Source organism: Echeneis naucrates, chromosome 16 (genome assembly GCF_900963305.1).
Source record: "Echeneis naucrates chromosome 16, fEcheNa1.1, whole genome shotgun sequence".
Classification (NCBI taxonomy): domain Eukaryota; kingdom Metazoa; phylum Chordata; class Actinopteri; order Carangiformes; family Echeneidae; genus Echeneis; species Echeneis naucrates.
In genome coordinates this window covers 18,060,353-18,079,984 of record NC_042526.1, presented here as the reverse complement: position 1 = coordinate 18,079,984, position 19,632 = coordinate 18,060,353, and the positions used below count along the sequence as shown (strand labels likewise).

Sequence of the window (19,632 nt, the reverse complement as noted above, 5' to 3'; positions counted from 1 at the left end):
CACCTTCAGTATGGCTCTACACTGTGGATTCAGAATCCTCAAACCCAGTCAGTGCTCAAATCTAAGTCCAAATGCAAGCCTGAGTCTCACATCATGTCAGACTCAACTCTGACTACAATGGTGATGATGTTGGCATCATTATATGTAAATCTCTGAATCTTCTCTACTTGTGTTTCCCATCTCACGGATCAACAATGAATAGAAGGAAACATGCTGTAGCTTACCAAAGACAAACTACAGGAATACATAAAGAACGAGTCATTTTCTAATTAAAATCACTTTAATAATAAAGTTTTACAGCATTCTCTATCAAGTTTTACGCAGATCTAATTGCTTTTGTGAAACGCTTTGATACTGACTGATCAGCATACACATCCTGTACTGAAACCCAAGTGAGAGAAGTAGTAGTTATTGTTGTCCTTGTCCTTGTTGTTGTTGTTGTTGTTGTTGTTGGTGATGCTGGTGATGGTGCTGTTGTTGTTCTCATCCTCTTTTAGGTGTTTGTTCCTTTTTAATAAAAGGTCATTTTCTTAAAACAGTGGTACATATACCCAACAACCCAAAGTGGTCTACAAACAGTCTGGACTAGACTCAGTTAAATAACGCCTGTTACAAACTACAGGAGATTTATTTGCACTCATTTGAAGGAAATCTTTAAAAAATGATTAAATTTGACTAAAAGGCAGATAAATTAACTGAAATGCCTCCTGTTGAAGAAGAAGTTGTACTATTGCATTTACAAAAGCTTCTATAGAAAATACTTGGAATGTATAAGTATTGTACAAAAACGGATCTTCAGTTCCTCCTTAGAGGTTTACAGTTGAAGTCAGAGACTGAAAAAGGGAGAACACTGTTCCTAAAAGCATTTACACTGTACTGTGCTGTACTATACAGTAACACACTGTTGGGACTGACCTCAAACCTTGAGATCTGTGACGCTAGATGCTCTCAGACACTGTTTGATCATGCTGTGAGGGAGTTTTGGTCCAAGCTGAGTGAGCGAAGCCTTCACAACACTAATGGGGCGACTGTAACAGAGCTGGGAGCTAAACCTGAACTTTACCCATATTCCCTCATGTTACCAAACTACAAGACCAGTTCATTACAAGGGTATTCTCCTTTGTTCTGTGTTCTCCACATCCAGGCAGCATCATCTCTTCCTCTTCCTCTAACCTTTTCTTACTGCACACCACTTCATGATGTTTTTTATCCCCCATTTTCACAGGCAACATCCCGCCTCCATGCATCATTTCTTGGAAAGAAATTTCATTTTGTTCCCTAAAAAAGCAAGAGATGTAAATCAACTATGAGATTTTACCAAAGGGGCCGTTTTTTCACCTGATGGATGAATGGATGGATGGCTTGCAGATCTCACCTAGTCCCTTGAGGAACTTGTTGACCCCTCGTTGCTCGCTACCAGGCAGCGAGTCCAGATATTCCTGCGCTCTCACCTCAAACAAACCTAAAAAAAACCAAAAACAAGTAAAATGTTTCAGACATTCTTACATAACCACACTAACACACTATCACAATAGAAAACTACAATGGAACCTTTAATTCTTCCACCAAGTGATAAAATGATGATGACAATAATGCAAAATCATGTTCCTGCATCTATGTGAAAAGGTCAAAAGCTCCAATAAGAAGACTTTAAGGAGAGGTTGTCTTGCCAACGTTAATTATATAAGAAAACAAAACAAAAAAAACAATTAAAATTTTGATGCAGATCCTGCATCAAAAGATCCTGGTCATTAGTCATTAGGACAAAGTCATTCAAGTACTCAAACTATTCAAATAATCAAAATAAAGATTTATATTATTGTTTTTTTCATGTGCCAATTTGTGTAATATTTCTTAGAGGTCAATGGGAAATGTCTATTCTCTGGAAAGAAGTCATTTTGCAAAAACACCAAATTTAATTGAATAGGACTTTAATATTTCTTTCATGTAAACATAAAGTTGGTATAATAGGTAGAGGTACAGTTTAGCTATTACATTTACTTTGATTATATAAACTGTATTGTAAGTGTGACATGATGTGCAGGGGGGTGAGCTCTCAGTACCTCTCAGACCTTGCCGGCGCAGCTCCCTCTCCTGGATGAAGCCAGTGAACATCTGGGTCTCCATGAAAACTTCGAGAAACCTTCTCAAACTCTTGGAAGTGACTGCTTTACGAAAGGCCTCACGCTGAAAAGATGAGGGGGCCACAGAGGACGGGCTAGACAAGGTGGGGGAGGACACAGACTCATCATCCCGCTCTGCACCACCCATGAAGAGGGAGTAGTGACCCACCATCTCCACGAAGAAACGCACAAAGGCTTCCGATACCACCGTGCTGAGGCAGCTGGAGTCTGAGTTAGGGGACCGCAAACAGAAAATCACAGAGTTTTAATGTCCCACTATTCTGTACTTACAGCAACAAATCAACATTACAACACAGAAGTCTAGTCTGTCTTTCTACTCACTATTTCCAAATATTTTATTTCACTCTTACTTAACTAATCTAATCTAAAACTAATAGAATAAACAGTTTGAGCTGCTTAGCAGTAAACTCTTTCCAGCATTAAAAAACATTTGTATAATTTATGCACTTAAGCTGGAAAACTAGACACTTAATATAACCTACTGAGTAGGCTGTCCTGGATAAATAGAACTACTCCCCAGCTGTTCTTAACACTTCTATAATCCATAAATCTTTTATTTATGGCATAAATCTCATAAAAGTGCTGTCGTGTTGTGACCTCTGTTGATGAAAACTTTCTATTATGCTTTTACATTCGTCACTCTGCAGTAATGAGTCATTATTAACTGTTCTTATAAATCCTGAAACTGTGGACAAGTTGTATCTACCAAGCAATGGTCCAAGATCATAATATTTTAAATTGTCAAGAAACTGTGTTTAAGTTGTTGCACGATATGTCACAGGTGCCTCAGATGTCTCTGGCAGCTGCCATTGGACATCTGCTCACAGATGATAGAAAGTCACAACAAAAAAAACTGCAAATAAACAAATATATTGCTTTAATTGAGCTAAACCGAAGCAGTAACAGGAGGATTGCTGAGTCACCATTGGGCAGGTCTCCTTTTTCACAGGCCAGCTCCCTCCTCTTGTCCAGCACGTGCTCCAGGGCTGTCTGCAGCTTGTGAGGAAGAATGGAGTCCTCATCATCCAGCTGTGGAAGGAAAAATACAGATGTAAACCCCGTCTACACACAGCAGTGAGTCAAACATATTGTATTCACATCACATCTGGTGGAACCACTACAGATGTGATGAGGTTAAAGGATGACCCAATTTCTTTAGCTGTCTGTGCGTCACTTTGGTTTATACCTGGCGTAGGAAGCGGCTATTGCCGAGGTCGACCACCAGGACCTGAGGGCAGAGCAGAGGGAGCGTGATGTAATTTCCTGCAACTATTGTTCAGAGGAGGAAATGTTAAGAGTCAAGGGCTGCAGTCAGTAAATCACAAAGGACAATAAAGATCTCCTCACTTCTTCGATTGGAAGCTCTTTGAGTCGGGGCAGAGAGCTGGAGAGGAGGCCGACTATGAAGGGCGTAGGGGTGCAGACGATATCCAGCATAGAGGGTGGGAGCACAGGGATGTATGTATGCTGCCAGGTGAAGGGGTAGAGAAGAGCCACGACTGCATGACAACACTGAGACAGTGTGCTGTAAAAAAGTCAAACGAGAATGTAAGCACTTCCCCAACAGAAGCACCTCATTTGAATTTAGATGCAATAATATGATGGATAAACAACTTTGAAAGAAACACAGTGCTATTTGAAATCCAATACAACCAATACATCATAAATACATTATATATGTATAGACAGTACCAGTTAAAAGTTTGGACACATTTTCCTATTCATTTCAATGTCTTATATTATAGGATTTGCACACACATATACGTATCAAACAGAGGTGTAATAAATATCAATATTGATTGTAATGGCCAAGGCTTTGCTCAGGTTATTAGTTCCACTAGTGCCACTATGTATCTGATTCAATGGAGAGCAATGATAGAACAACATGATTATTAAAATTTAAAGAAAAATTTGTGTCGCTCTTGAGTTCATTGTCAGACTCGTGTCATGTGGTGAGCTCTATGTTTAGATGGATGTGGATGTTTCAATAAATATGCATTTTATGTTCTTAATAGATGGAATTCACAAAAATTGCACTAATTTAATCGCATGATTTAAATCCGACATCAAATCTATATGAGAATCAAAAAATTCTATACCACAAAAAACAAATCAAGCTTGCAAATAAGTACATTCAGATTAGCGTACTGTTTGATTGTACAAAACTAACCCCAAATCTACCACAAGATGGTGCTAAAATACCCCCCAAAAACATAACTTGTCCTCTTGTTTCATAATCAGGAACATAATGTAAGCAGTTCATCTCTGTTGCTGCTCAAGAGCATCTCATCAGGGTGTGTGATGTCAGACTAACACATTCAGCACACACCGTTAAGTTCATCTCTCCCGCATGTGCATCTGCTCACAGTATATTCATTAAGAGGCTGATTCACAAAGTCAAGTTTCCACTCCAGTGATCAAGCGTGTGCACTGGCTTGTGATCTGCTCATAAGCGTAAGAAATGCTTGAACTGCTTCTTTAAAGAGCAACGCACAGGCAAGCATGAGAGACACAGACTAAATGCAGAAGTAGTTTGCAATCTGTATATTAATTGTGTCGAGCCACAAGATCCCTCTTGTCCTATATCAGGCTACAATGACTGTTTCTGTTGAGCCATCAAGTTGCACCAGGTGTACGACCACAGTTTAAGAAAAAAAAAACAAAAAACAAACAAACAACAAAAACTAAAAAACCTTTTGACCCTGACCACAATGATTATAGCTTTGGAGTTCAAGACTTTGAGTGAACTGCATGGGCGTGATGGCGTCATTGTGCACACGTGTTAGCTCTGGAGTCGCACTCTAAAAGCATCACTCCTTCGATCTGGCATCCATGACAGTTTTCCAGAGAAGTGATTGGTCCACAGGCGACTGTATAACACAACAGCATTCCTTCCCCTCAAATTTGGTCAAGATTTTTGTTTCCTCAGACTGTATGCCTTGAGGTCGGGCCTGCCATGTCCTCTGAACTATCTGTCCTTGGTCTCTTCAGTACCATACACCATGCATTCCTCATTGATGTGACCATGATGGATTCCTTCTACTAATTCACTATTTAACAACCCAGTGAGTCCATCCACCCGAGAGTATTTAGAGCATGTTATATGTGATCTTTGGCTCTCAAAAGCCAACTTCCTTGCTCTCTTGTCACAGTATTTTGTTGGAGCCCAACCTGAGTTTGTCTGCGGTGAAGATCACCCTGCGCTCCAGCAGCAGAGAAGCAAACACCCGCAAAAGGAGACGCAGACTCAGGGAGGAGAAGAGACATTCAAAGTCCACATGTTCCAGACGGGAGTCTGGCGGCCGACACAACTCGATCACCTGCAGGGAGGACAGAGCAAGTCAGAGGGATACAGACCAAAACAACAATGAAGCAGATAAAACTGCATGCACAGTGGGAAATACTAATGATTAATATAACCTTCACTTTGACTTTTAAAATGGAATTGGGCTCAAAGAAAGGGGTTTTCCAATGACAGCACTATCATTGTACCTCTGTCCCAGAGCCAGGTAGGAAGTTTTTGACAGTGATGGTCCGTCCTGGAGCAGGGAATGGAGCTTCCATGATGCCTCTCATAAAAGGCTGCACCAGAGCAGGGGAGATGGCCCTCCTCTTTTCCACTTCATCCAGGATCTGGAAAAAGGCAAATATAGAGGTTTTGTACCTAAGACTGGAAATCGTGGTTAATCTGAATACGACATTCTATATTTTGTCAGTAAGAAATCTTCATTTATGATATGATGGGGTTGCTTGTTGTTGCCTATCTGTTTATTTAAATTACAATTTCAAAGGCATCATATTCAAGTTCCATCATGGGCACAAGGTCGTGGCCCTGACAATCCTGTGGATGACCACATTATTATTATCATTAGCCTTTTCAGTTGCATCATGAACAGAGGGGGGGCGACTGCCAAATATTTTAAAGTCATTACAACATAACAGCTGGTAACTGCGCTTGTCCACCATGTGTATCACTCTACACATACGCACTATACACATCTGTATCGTGATAAACTTGATCTGATACAGAGCAGGTACACTCAGAACATCACCTGTATGTCCGATACAGAGACAGCAATCAATGTGTTATTGTACTCCCTAACAGCAGGTACATGTACTAGCTTCACCCCTCTACGCACATGTCTGGACACATCATTTATGTATGCAGGCAAATACACATATAAATCTGAGGCTCATTACAGGGACTCTTTCCCACAACAGGAACCATATCAGCTGCTGTTCACATGTGTCTCTGTACTGCAGCTGGTGGGTGGAGCTTGGTGTGCTTCAAGGGTGCTTACATCTTTTAGTGGGATTGTATGTGCCTATTCAACACATGCAATGGCAAGCGATATAATTTCATTGGACTTAAATAACATATTAAATTGAACTTTGTACTTTTATGTTCATTCTTGAGTCACTTTATCTACCTTGGAGAAGAGGTCAAAGCAGCCCAGGCGGCTGACAATGCAGTAGACCTCAGGGAGCCTTCGACCTTTCCCACTGGGCTATGATCAGCCAGAGGGAAAAAGACAGACAGGTTAAAAACAACAAAGTGACAGAAGACTGTTATCCAAATACAACTATGTGGCAAATCCACAATAATTGTAACATCTACTTCAGGAAACTTCAGGAAAGTGTTGCAATTAGTTGCTACTCTAACTTATATGAAGGATTATCATATTACAATAAAATTAGGAGGTACTAGAAACATTTTTAATTGTACCAGTAATCGTCGACAGTAGCCAAACCTCCTGCTTCCATCCTCTCCAGTAAGGACGAATGAGAATGTCTCGCTGAAAATACAAAAGAAAGAGAGAAAACGGGCAAATTATTTAGAGCTGTGGAAATCACACAGAAAAGACTGTTGTGGAAACAATGAATCCAATTCTGGACTGGACTTATGCAAACAAAAGCCCAATTTTGTACTCAAGAAGCAGGACCCCCAGGACACGCTTAATCTGCAAATAGCAACGTTAAGCTTCCCCAGCTCTACCTGACAGGTATTCATTGACCAGTGTTGACCTTCTTGACAGGCGAGAGTGTCAGCACCGCTTCAATGACTTAGTCTCCAGGTGTGTGTTTAGTGGCCCCTCAACCACTGAACATTTGCCTCCAGGTAATTATTAACCAACAGCCTCAAGATGCACATTCCCTCTCCTCTGAGCACTGCAGATGCTCAGAGGCTGGGGGGGTTTTAGGCAAATCGGCCAATTATATATACCATACAAAGAGAGAAGCCTTTGTAATAGCAAACCAGATGTAGGGTGCTCAATCCACCCTCTTCCCCTGTGATCATTTGTCATTGTCAGAGCTGTAAAGTTAAACAAAAGAGAGCCGCCTTCACAAGCTTATAACGTTGTTTCCATCCTGGCCTTTCATCTTCCTCACTAACACATGCTTTGTAATGAAAACAGCTGATATATGCCACGCTGAGTGAAAATGCCTCTGTTTTGTTACACCTTTTGTTCTGTTCTCATGTGCTGTAACAGCCATCAGCCACTCTGACTCACCTGGGGAAATTGTCGACAGGTGCCCAGTCTTTGGCGTCAGGGAAACAGAACTGAGGGATGACCTTGAGCTGGTCCTCAGTCTCCCGCATGAACTTAAAGCTCCTCTCAAGCTGGATAATAAAACAAGAGGACATGTGAAAATGAGTGCACTCGTGCTGCCTGAATGATGCCTGAAATATAATAGTTTGGTGCTATTTAGATAAAATTTGGAATTGGGGTAAATTTGAAACCAAGGTTTCTATAACCTGGACTGTGGTTCATTTAACAGAAATAATGAAGCACAGAAGGAGCCACTTTATAGCAATACAATAAAAAAAGCAAGATCTGCTTTTAGTCTAGTTAGTCTTTTAGATTTATGTTAACGTCTTCCCAATAACCATCATTTATTACCTTAAAACTGCAGTGTTGCTAGTTTAATATATTAAGTATGTATGTTCCTTTGGTTCACCTAAAATTGTCCTATTTTTTCCCTGAAAAGACCTATCAAGTGTTCGTGATCTATTTAGAAAGTTTGACTTATTATTGCTGTTCTTGGAAGAAAGCAGACCTCAAATGCAGTCTCCTCTCCATTTTTCTAAAATAGCATCTCCAGTGACTCGTTTCACTTCAGTAACATTTATCTCATCTTTTACCTTTAGAGGGAACTGCTGTGTGACCTCTGGCAGGTACGGAACTCCGGCCTTAGTCTTGTGAAGTGCGACAACAATGAAATACTCAAAGAGCTTTCTCTCCTGCAATTCCATTAAGTCCCGCTCCAAAGTTCGGTACCGCCCCGTCTGCCTCAGCATGGACTGGACCGACACTAGTCTCTGGCTGTGAGCTGAGGGAGGAGGAAACGTGGTTCATTCAAATATATCAAGAGGGTGGCTACAATGTAAAGCAATCTGTGTTTCATCTATGTATGTTTTGATGTCAGCTATAAAGAAGAACAAGGGAGAGAATACTGATCAGAATCTGTGCAAATACTCAGTGATAATCTAATAAAGTAAAAAAAAAAAGAAGGATGTAACACAGCTGCTGGCCGTGTCTGTGTTTGTTTTACTGTTCTTACCTTTTAGTTTCTCCTCCGTGTCACTTTCTGACTCACTGTTCTCATCTGTCACTATATTAAAAAGACAATCAGTGTGAAGGGACCACATATAAAAATCAGAAGAAACTCAGAGCATATGGGATTTTCTCTTAATGCCTTCATTCTTGCCACCACCACACAACACCCAACACCACCCTGTCCCTTTATGTATGCGCCAGATGAGACTGACCCTAACATGTTAACTTGCCTGTAAAACTAAGGGAATGTGTAAGAGCTATTGCAAGTTTTATGAAGATAAACCTGTTAAGTCTTTCTGGTGAAACTGTGCCACATAAAAAAGTTTGAAAAGTGCTTCAGTCAGGTAGAGTGCTGATCGTATTGATGGTAAACCATGACGTCATATTAACAATAGAAGCACCAGCATGACAAGACTACTGATGGCTACCTTTCTAGACTTGCATAAAGTAAGATAGGGAGCCAGACAATGACAGAATCCATGTGCAGTATTAAATGAGACAAATGTGAAAATGTTATTTTCCAGCTAAAAGGCCTTTCTAAGAATTCCTGGATCCAGACCAAGATCTGCACCTGGATCCATTTTTTTTTTTTTTTTTGCACTAGAGACTTATCGCTTGTTGCTTTGCCTGTGAACTAACTGTCCTAACCTTAGTTTTCCAGTACATCTTTGAGGTGTTCTGTACACAAAAGTAAAAGGAAGATAAGGTCTTTTAAAGGTTAGAAAGAATGTACCTGATATTATCATTTTGATTGGAGTTGATTTGGTGTTAAAGCAAATAAAGATCTTTTCTTGTGACCTGCTGTTGTATTTGAGGCCTCACCTCTTCCTGAGCTGGACTCTGTTGACTGAGACACCCTCTTCATGCGTTTCTTCCCTCTTCGTGCCTCAAAGATGCCATTGATTTTCAGCACCATCTGGAGGGGGGTAAAGGGGAAGAAATGTTTAACTGCTTAAGCAAGTAAACAAGTATCTGCCATGCTCCCAAAAATCATTTCATTATAGCTTCTGGGAGGCCTTCCTCTGAGCACACTTCTCACAGGAAACCTCCCTGAACAGTATGCTGGAGCAGAAATAACAGACAAAGCAGAAGGGGTTTAGTGAGGTGCCTCTCAGGCTTCCATACCTTGGGGATTTTCCTTCGTCTGCGATTGTATGGGTCCCCTGAGAGACAGGGGGTGTCGTCAGGACTGCTGGGTGTGGATGGGGGGCTGTTACGAGAGGGCGAAGAGACGCACGTGTCCCTGCCGGTCTTGCGTAGCTCCAGGAGCTTAAAACTACGCCGCTCTGAGTTTTGCCTGAAAAAGCCGGGCTTGGAGGACAGCTGGTGAGGGAAGACAGAACAGAGAGACATATTAGAACCTAGCTGTAGTGTAGAACTGGTCCCATTAATTCTCCTTTGATTTTATAGTGACACATGATGACGCACCTTTGTTTGCGTGTCTGGGACTGGAGATGAGGAGGCAGGTGAAACACATTTGCTTCCCAAACAGCTTCTCTCCATCTCTATGTCTTCATAAGGGTTCTCCTTGGATGGAGGATCTTCAGAAGGAAAAGTGGCTAAATCAGCGTCGCCCGGATTACACAACATTGCCACACAAACTTTGGAAAAAGGAGATTAAGTATTCTTTCCATATCAATGCTGTTTGTTTTGCCAGATACAGGCTGTTCCAGATGTGCAGAGAGCTTCCAGAAGCAGCCCCATCTGCTTACCCAGCTCATATTTCACTGTGATAAGATGTCTGCACAGCTAAAGCTAAATGTAATTCGATAGCCACTCATCCTACCCTGCAGATAAAGAGTGAGGTAGTTTCATTTTCCAAAACCTGTGCCTCTGTCTCTCTTTTGTCTCAGTCTGCCTGTATCCCCCCTCTGCTACATCAAATCCATCCACCAGATGTGACCTACAGGGGTAGGAGGATTAAAAGGGACGTTCAGTTCCGTGCTCCATCTCTCTCAGAGGAAAACAAGGGATCCGCGAACTGTTTTTCACATTGTTGACTGATGGGAACCTCACACTGATCTCCACATACTTGTTTGTGTGTGTGTGTGCGCGTGCTGTCAACGCACCACATTTGAATCTGCATCAGCTGTCAAAGCTTCCATATGAATCCATCTACTGGTGGCAGTTGTTTTCCTCTTGATCTAAAATCCCTTTCAGGCATGTGTGTTTAAGGTGTTTTCATGAAAATTGGTTTGCATGTGGGGAATGATAATTGTCCCCACCAGCTGTATATCTTCACTTCCCTGAGCTGGTTTTTGGGCAGACAGCTACAGAATAGTGAGTCTGATTTACTTTACCCGCGGGACACTGCTGAGTGTCTGGTGAACTAAGCATTAAAAAAAAAAAAAAAACAACACTGCTGTAATGAAAGGAGGAAACTATAAAAGGATCCAAAATAAGCTGTGGCATCACTCTAATGTAATTAAACTTAATTTGATTGTTGCCAGCAAACCAACATTCATACACCAGCTTCAGGGATGAAAAAACTGAAGACACATTGAAGCTATTGCCAGTAATATGCTGGGGCCCGAAGCCATTCACATGACCCCCGCTGCACGGACAATCACAGTGGCCAACTTGTAGCTACATTACGACCTCACACAACGCCTCATTGTATGTTAGGAAATTAAACAAGCTTTAGGTGGGGTTGGCATAACCCAGCAGCAGACAATAAGGTAGGAACGTAGGTCAGGTTTCTACATATCATTTTTAATAAAAGTAGAGCAGTGCTGCTCCAAATTAAAAGTGGATCAGAAAAACAGAGTAACGACAGCTTGACCTCCTTGTCACCTCTCTCACTGAACTATAGGAGGCACATGGTGCTATGAGAAAATTTATGGAGGTCATGCGGTGCACAAACAGCATGAAAAGTAGGACAACGCGCACATGCAGTATGGTGTAGAACAACATTTCTGCAGTCAGTCATTTCACAAGGCCATTACTGAAAACACGCGAGGAATGAAATTTTTGACAAGGTTAAAGTCACCTGGTGAAATATTCCATTTGTGTTAGGACAATTAAAGTGTAATATGCATGTTTACCTATTATGTCCTCGTAGACATTCTCCTCTGATAAAGTGCGTGCGAGGCCCAGTCTGGACTGAGCATACCAGTCCACCCTGCAGCCCTCTGTGGACGACTGCAGTAGATCCTCAAATTCATAGGACTTCCTGATGGACAGAGAAGCACGAAAAACTTTAGGAAAGTTGCACGTCACGTACAAAAGGATAGGAAGGAAGGCTTTTTGACTGATGTCAGCTTTTGCTGATGTTTTTAAAAATGTTTGACACCAAACTGGAAAACTGATGCTACCATTTTTTTGTTGCAACATCTGCATGAGTGCATTTGTTTTTCATCACTGATGAGGATTAAAGCCCATTAGAGTGTACAGAAGGATCTATGATTGTGTGCATCCCTTATGCACATACATAATGCACAATTTAACTCAGTTACTGGTTTATTGGATACAGCTTTCTATACTCAATGCAAGACAAGGCAACAGCTCTGCAATAACTCCTACATTTATGGAGCTTATTATATTCAGTTGGTTGCTCTGATGGATTGCGGTATTGTGAAAAATGTTACCTCTACACTTATTTGGCAGGACATAATATCACATATAACAATATAATATCCACATAGTTCACCCTTTTCCTTCATATTGCAGTGTGCAAAATAATGTCTGTGACATCTTCATTTTGTGTTCCTTTATAGCTTCGACACCTAAAGGGCCTATTTCAGTTGATCATGGATTATGATTGGGAGCTGGAGCTTTTGTTCTTGCTGCATTTAACATGAAAAGAGGTTATAAAGCACGCAGTGTAGAGCTCTTAATCTTAGAGCAAATTTGAGGCTACAGTGAGTTGCAATTTGAAAGTGATGAGACAGGCCAGGATTAGCTGGTTAGTGGATTAATTTCAATGTAAGAAAATAGCTGAATCTTTCCACTGCTAGACACAAGGAGTAGAAGGGCAAAGTTTGATGCTGACCGAGAGCATCTCTTCCAGACTGGTAAGTAAACAGCTGTTAATGCTAATGTTGGATATTTAGCAATAGCAATAGCAATGGCAATGCTATTTCTCTTAATCTTGCATGTGATGCTAACATCATGTGCGGAGTCACTGATAAAATAAAGCAAATGATCAAGGAGTTGAAGTAACACCTCTAACCAAAAAAACCCCAAAACAAAACAAAACAACAACAAACAGACAACAACAACAACAAAAAAAAAAAAAAAACTTTCTTTGGCGTGCTTGTTCAGACACAGGCACAGAAATTCCCGCTGCGATCGACACTCAGAGACAGACAGCCTGATCAAACTAAAGACTTGACACAGCACACGAGTGAGGCCTCCACATATGGTATGGAATGTAACAGATCCAAGCCAAGCTCCAAATAAGAATTCAGACCACTGGAAAAAGCGAACAATAGAAGTAGTCCAATACTGCAGAGTTCACATTTTTTGGTTTCCGTACAGAGCTCCATTTATTTGATTGAAACCAGCTGAATCTGAGTCCTACTTGGAGCAAATTCCAACATATTAATTGCTCACGGCAGGATGAATGTTTCAGATTTTGGATCAAACAGACCTTTTATTTTTCAATATAGATCATTTAAATTTCTGCATTCAAACAAACGCCTGCTCTCTGCATGTTGTTTTCCCTCTCGTTTAGTCTTTTGCAACGACTTGCGTTGGTGTGTGCATTCCTCAGATCCAACAAATGAGCTCATATTGTTAGATATTTAGAAACAGGATGATGTCATTAGAGGCTTTGATTTACAGCAGATGTGGGAGATGTTATTCACCTCGGTGTTTGGTTGGTGGTGGAGAGGGACAGGATACACAGGCACATCACTTGTTAAGTATGGCAACAATTTATTTCTGTGTATTTGGCTTTCAAGAACTAAAAGGAAAACATGGCGGGTGGCGTCAGTAAAGGTTTAGGGTCTAGTTTGAGTTTCTAGTACAAAGTGGATGGTCAAAACTAATAAAGCTTGCCAATGCAGTCATCCTTATTACTCATTCTCCTACCTGTTACTGCTGTCCCGGGATTTGTCAGCCCAGGGTCTCCTGCAAACTCCAGGTGGGGGACATGTTGGTAAAGGTGGAGGAGGAATGGAGGGCAAAGGGGGCAAGTTCCTCTTTCCTCTTCCCTGGCTGGCCCCTGATGCTGGGGTAGCGGGTGGTGTGTGGTGCTGGAAGGTTCTTTGAGGCTTAGGTAGAGGGTTTATAGATGGAGCACCTGGCTCACTGTATACGTTCTCTGGATCCCCCTCCCTCCTCCTCCGCGACCCACAAGGCCGGGTGACGTCAAAAGTCCCAAAAATAGGCTCCCCAGCCCTCTTTTCTGTTTCTTCCACCTCCTCTTTTGAAGGAGGACAGAAGTAATTCCCTGGAAATGCCAGTGAAGGTCTGTCAGGAACTTCCTTTGTTGCTTTCTCCAGTTTCTTAACATGAGTTAAAACAGTTTTCTTGTCTAAGGGTTGCTCCGTTGGCTTAGCAGCCCGAAAACCCCTCTCTACTATCACTTCTCTTTCTTTGTTTGTTGGGGCTTCTGGAGATTTAGGCCTTGAGTCTCCCAGCTTCCCAACATTCTCCTTCCCTGAGTCTTGTCTATCCCAGCTGACAAACCGCTTGCAGTCTGTCCTTTGGACCTCTGAAACTTTAGATTCCTTTTTCCTCACTGTCTCCACTTCTTTTTGCGTTGCACTCAGTAGATATGTCCCTGTTGAGGCTAATTGGGCAGGCTCCTTTTTTCCTTCCCATTGTGAGATCTTATCGCGGATGCTGGCACTCTTGACTCCTGCTGGGCTCTTGTTGTGGTTCAGTTTGCCACACAGTCCATTCTCCATATTGGAAGTCCGTGGGTCGGCGGTGGTGGTGGCTCGCCTGTGAGCTAACATGGTCTCAGGAGGACCTGGGCTGTCGCTCAGGAACAGTAGGGGTGAGAGAGGACGTGCAGAAGTCGTGGCAGTGGCCCTCCTGTCTCTGTCCCCCAGTAACCCACTCACCTCTTGGGGCTGGGGCACCGCAGACGATGGAGCCTCCCCAACCTTCAAGCCACAGCACTGAAGCCTGCAAAAGAAACATACACAGAAAAAATTTACATCCATACTTGAATGTGTTGAAAGCTTGGTTAATCCTTCAAGCAATTGCAATCAAACTATAAACAAGTGACTAGAAAATATACTGATAAAAAATTTAACTGATGATCTTTTTTTTTTTTTTAATGTATGTGTCTTACGCTCAGAGATACTTCATCCGGATGGACTTAGAAAACACAACTAAGCATGTTATCTCCCACGAAATGTGACTTCTTTGTGGGATTGGGTGCTGAAGAAGAACTTTGCTCAAGAGATTATAATACAACCTCTGCCTAGCACTGTATCATCAGAAAAATCTGACCCAACACTAATGGGATGGGACTTGGCTGGCTTTTTAGAATGCTAACCAGCAGGAGCTGTGACATCGACAGATTGTCATTGTCTTCCGCTACCGACTGAATGACAGTTAATTCTGAACTCGCAAGCATTGCTTCTACACTGGAAAGCAAATATTAACATTAAAACAGGTGGCAATGGAGCAACTTTCAATTAGCTACTTTTACAAAACCTGTGGGCACTATGCACAAAATATGCCAAAGGAAAATTCCTTGATAATTCCTTGATACTAAAAATCATAAATAATAAAGATAATAAATAATAAAGAGTCTTCCCTCAGTTAGAGAGACAGTACGAACCACTGAGTCACTGCTGATATGAACATAATTCTCTCAGATAAACAGATGGAGAAATTTGACAATGCACTGATTCACTAACAATTAACAGAGCAATTGTTTATCTTTGATCAGTTTATGTGGCAAACAAGAATTCCTGTTAAAAGAGTTTTGACATCTGTTTGGTGCCTCTGCTTCATTTTTGAGTCACTCCTGGAAGATCACTGGTCATGACTGGTTGAACAAAGGTCAGAGTTTACAAGCTACGCATACAGCTATTTCTGGGGAGGTGGCAAAAGTATACACAGAAAAGGGGAGACGCCAAAGTGTAGATGTGCATTGTTTCTTTCCGATTCCCAACCAGCAAAACCCTTATTTTGGCCAAAGCCTATTCTTCAAATTATTGTATTTGCAACAAACAGAGGAAATGTGGCCTTGCTGAGTGAGTTCTGATGACATCGCTGTATGTGAAAACCAAGTCATGCAATCTTCAGGAAATCTAAGGGGGAAATTAATTCAACTAACTAATTCAAATTTCCTCAGAAGCCCTTAAATAAAAAAAAGTAATGTTGTAACTACAACCAATGAGAAAACCAAATAATTATCTTCCAAATTGCTCAAGTTTTTATTAGTTTAGCCCCTAACCTCCTGTCTCCCTCCCCCATTTAATTCTCCCTCTTTGTCTTTTGGTGGAAAGAGGATTCTTTATTAAGCATTAACAAAAGAGGGGAAGAAACTAGGTCAAATAGAAAAGTCAAATGAAAGAGAACAGGAATGGGGGGGTGTGTCAAGTAAAGGAGTAACACAAATTATAGGCGAGAGAGGAGCATATCAATACCCTGTCTAACCCCTACTGAGACTGGGTTCAAGAGAGACAGGGTGTGATTAAGGAGCATAAATTTATAAAATATGCACTATGGAAAATTGTCTGTCATCTGAATCTATAGACCTTGGAGGAGGGAGATGAGGATCATTGAGGGCAGAAGGAGGGAAGGGGGCAAGAGGGCAAAACCACCACTGACCATTTAATTTAATGTTTGTAATGGGCAAGAAACAAAGCCAATTTTTAATACTGTTTTCATGATATTCCAACTTTCATAATTAACAGTGGGAAATTAACCAATCTTTTCAGCAACAGTAACTACTGTAACATTAGAAAACCTAAAAACACCAGATGGTTAAACCTTCTACTAGACAATCCCTCATTGGCCCAAACCAAAATCCCTTCAATATCATTTAAGTAGCACTAATGAATATGACAAGGGACGACAGAGGGAACCAGAGCCAGTGGTCATAGAAGCATCAGACAGTGGCGGCAGGGGGGCAGTAACAATATCCAGATGCCAGATGGCCAACTCTGCTCTCTAGCCCTGCTATTGTTGCGCTGCTGACCATAATGAAAATGTCTTCAGCTTGCTTAAGAGCAATACAGAACTTTCTTTCATGATCATGGGAAAAGGGCACATTCGTGCAATTTGCTTCCAGATGCCTGAAGGAGACATGTTCACCACAGTCTCATCTGTATAATACAGGACCATGATTTATTTGGTAATGACATACTGATGCGCAAAAATAAACCATTAAAAGTACTTTGCAGAAAAGCACAACTATTTGTTGACTCCAACAAGTAAGAACTGAACCACTGCATGAAGACATTAACAGCAGTACATCAATAAATTGGCCCCCGAGGTACCTACCCGTTGACTGATTGGTAGATACAGTTGTCAGTGTTTGTACAGAGCAGCAGGGCCCTCCCACCGGTCATGGTGCTAGCAGCTGGCATCCTGCACAGTTACATCGAGAAAGAGACAGACAGTTTTAGGAATTGTTTATTTTTGAGAACACGTTAGATTTATATTCAATACTAAAGGTCATGAAGCTGCAAAAGCACTTATAAGTATCACAGAGGAGACAGACAGTATTGTTTTCACCAAATATATGGCGATAATGTTGAAAAATAGACATAAATGGGACAAAGGAAAAGCTGTGTCCTCACAAGCCCCTTGGGAAAATCTGAAACACTGAATGTAAACTACCAAAAAGCTCAAACCTCTTATTTCTACTTGCAAAGCCAGTCTCTGAACCAAGCACCTGAGAAGCAGACCTTGGCAGTGGCTCCCTTCAAAATGCTAAAATCCTTTTGACTTATAATTGGAAGATACAAAGTGTTAAACATGAATAACCAACAAGCATAGACATGTATTACGTTGTGGCATTCTTGAAAATATAGAAAATTCCTCACTGTAAGCTCCATTAGGAAAACATTAAAAGCAGCTGGAAGCCAGAAAAAGGCACTGAGTGAAACTCTTTGAGGTTATCATTCAGTGTCCTGTTGTTTTGGACTTGTCATAATAGATTATTGGAGTAATTTCAAGATCAGTACTTCTCACACATTTTGTTTTTGCACTTGCAGGCCTTTTTTCATTTGAGAAAATAACTTCCTTAATATGCTGAGGCTTTTCCAGCACTGCACATTTCCCCCTTGTTCTTTATTTCAGACAAGTTGTGCCAAAGAGAGTGTGAGAGGACATGCTTGGCCAGTTTGAAATTATTACTTGGTCCATTTGTCAGAGTATAATGAAACCAGATCCACTTGGAGATTAGCGAGAACATCCGTATGTAACATCAAATTAGAGACATTGGTGTACAGAGTTCATGACTTGGTCTATAAACGGCAGTGGGGGGGCTGGCACAAAGCAGGGCCTGGCCTTTGCTTGGCACAGAAGTGGCAACATCAGAGAACAGGATGGGACAGCTCTAATGTCAGTTGGCAGGTATCCCAACATTTGTTCAGTAAATTCACATGTGAAAGTAATACATGATTTTCCATCCACCTTACTCTATTTACATGCAAAGCCTCATATAAAAACACACCTACATGGACAGCCACATTCAGCCAAACAGCCCATACTCCACACCAACATATGGATGTGTGTGTATGAGTGACTTCTTCCAGATGTGCTGGGATACTTAAGGGTATTCGTAGGCCGTTAAATATTTCCTGGGTACTGCACAGCTCAAACCTCCTCTAACACTGTGCCTATAAACCAGCATTGGCTAACCCCGACACTTCTCCCTCGACCCCTGACTATGTGGGGAATGTCAGTCCAATTCAGCCAAATTCCACAAATTGTTGTCCCAACTGGCAGTGAGGCAAGAAAGACAAAAAGCTACAATTTCATCAGATTATGTAGAAAAAAAGGCATCCAAATAGCTGAACTCTTCCATGAGCTAACAACATAATTGTCCCACGGGGCCCAGTGTTTTAGAATGATTCAGGGCTTGTGAATTTATTGGTTACTAAATAAAAGAAAAGGAAGAAGAAGAAAAAAACAAAACAATACTACAGAAATGGTGCGTTCATCTGATGAGAAGTCAACTAAAAGTGCAATAGGTCTGATTTTAACTTGTCTTTCACTAGTCTTGCTTAAAGCTCAAACCCTGTACCCCCCCCCCAATCAGTCCATAGCCCCCTAGAGAGAGGAGGAGGAAGGTTTGCGTCAGCCATCCACTAGCTTGTAGCCTCAAATTATTTTCAGCTGTGAGCCAAGTAGAGGTCACATGTTTGAGGGGAAACATCAACCATTTTTTTTCCCTTCTTCACTCTCTTGATTTTTTTCCTCACGACAAACCAAACAGAAATAAAGAACAGAAATCCATAACATAGGGCGTCACGAGCGAGCAGGACTATAAAGAATGTATAGAGCCTCATAGGTTTACAGTTACATTTGTTTTTTCTGGGTTGGGAAGAATGTTGCATATCAAGCGGGGAGAGGAAAGATGGGAGATATTAACAGAGGGAGCAAATCCAAGAGGAGAGGGGGGTTGGGGAGATGGGGTTTGTCAAAACTAAAGAGGAAAGTGGATATTGCAAAGAATAATATAAGTGTGCTGTTGCGCTGTGGCAACAGTGCAGTGTTTTAGGCTGCCCCACTTCACTGTTTAGAGCCCTAAGGCCAAAACTGAAAGTGCTGCTCAGTGGAGACTTGAGTACCTTAAAAGGTAATTTAGTAATTTCACACAATTTAGATTTATTTAGCTTGAACATATTTCAAATTTGACTCATACATGCAACACAGTGCTTTCCAACATTTGCCCATGCCTGATAAGCAGTAGTGTCATCAGGTCTCATAAAAGCAGTAAGCAGCATTGCCAGTTTTACAGCATGTGCTTGTTGGCAAAACCGTTTTCAGCATCAGCCAAAGGCTTT

At 41.4% G+C, this 19,632-nt stretch overlaps 1 protein-coding gene across 1 annotated transcript; it reads right to left on the bottom strand.

The window, feature by feature from the left end:
- Positions 1–267: 267 nt before the first annotated feature.
- Positions 268–17,205, bottom strand: si:dkey-82f1.1 (DENN domain-containing protein 2A). The gene is made up of 19 exons (XM_029522272.1): positions 17,120–17,205; positions 13,739–14,782; positions 11,749–11,876; positions 10,133–10,245; positions 9,830–10,027; positions 9,527–9,620; positions 8,709–8,759; positions 8,290–8,477; positions 7,658–7,767; positions 6,871–6,940; positions 6,575–6,652; positions 5,637–5,777; positions 5,316–5,464; positions 3,492–3,669; positions 3,331–3,372; positions 3,068–3,173; positions 2,064–2,351; positions 1,376–1,462; positions 268–1,278 (listed from the first exon to the last, which is right to left on the bottom strand). Exons 1-19 carry the CDS (start codon positions 17,203–17,205, stop codon positions 1,247–1,249), a joined length of 3,183 nt encoding a protein of 1,060 aa, XP_029378132.1. The 3' UTR covers positions 268–1,246.
- Positions 17,206–19,632: the final 2,427 nt, after the last annotated feature.

Coding starts and splice junctions, on each gene's coding strand:
- si:dkey-82f1.1 (XM_029522272.1), bottom strand. CDS start 17,205: ATGCCAGCTGCTAGCACCATGACCGGTGGGAGGGCCCTGCTGCTCTGT. Junction 8,478..8,708: donor CACGGAGGAGAAACTAAAAG/GTAAGAACAGTA, acceptor CTCCTCCCTCAG/CTCACAGCCAGAGACTAGTG. Junction 1,463..2,063: donor GCGCCGGCAAGGTCTGAGAG/GTACTGAGAGCT, acceptor GGTTTTTTTTAG/GTTTGTTTGAGGTGAGAGCG.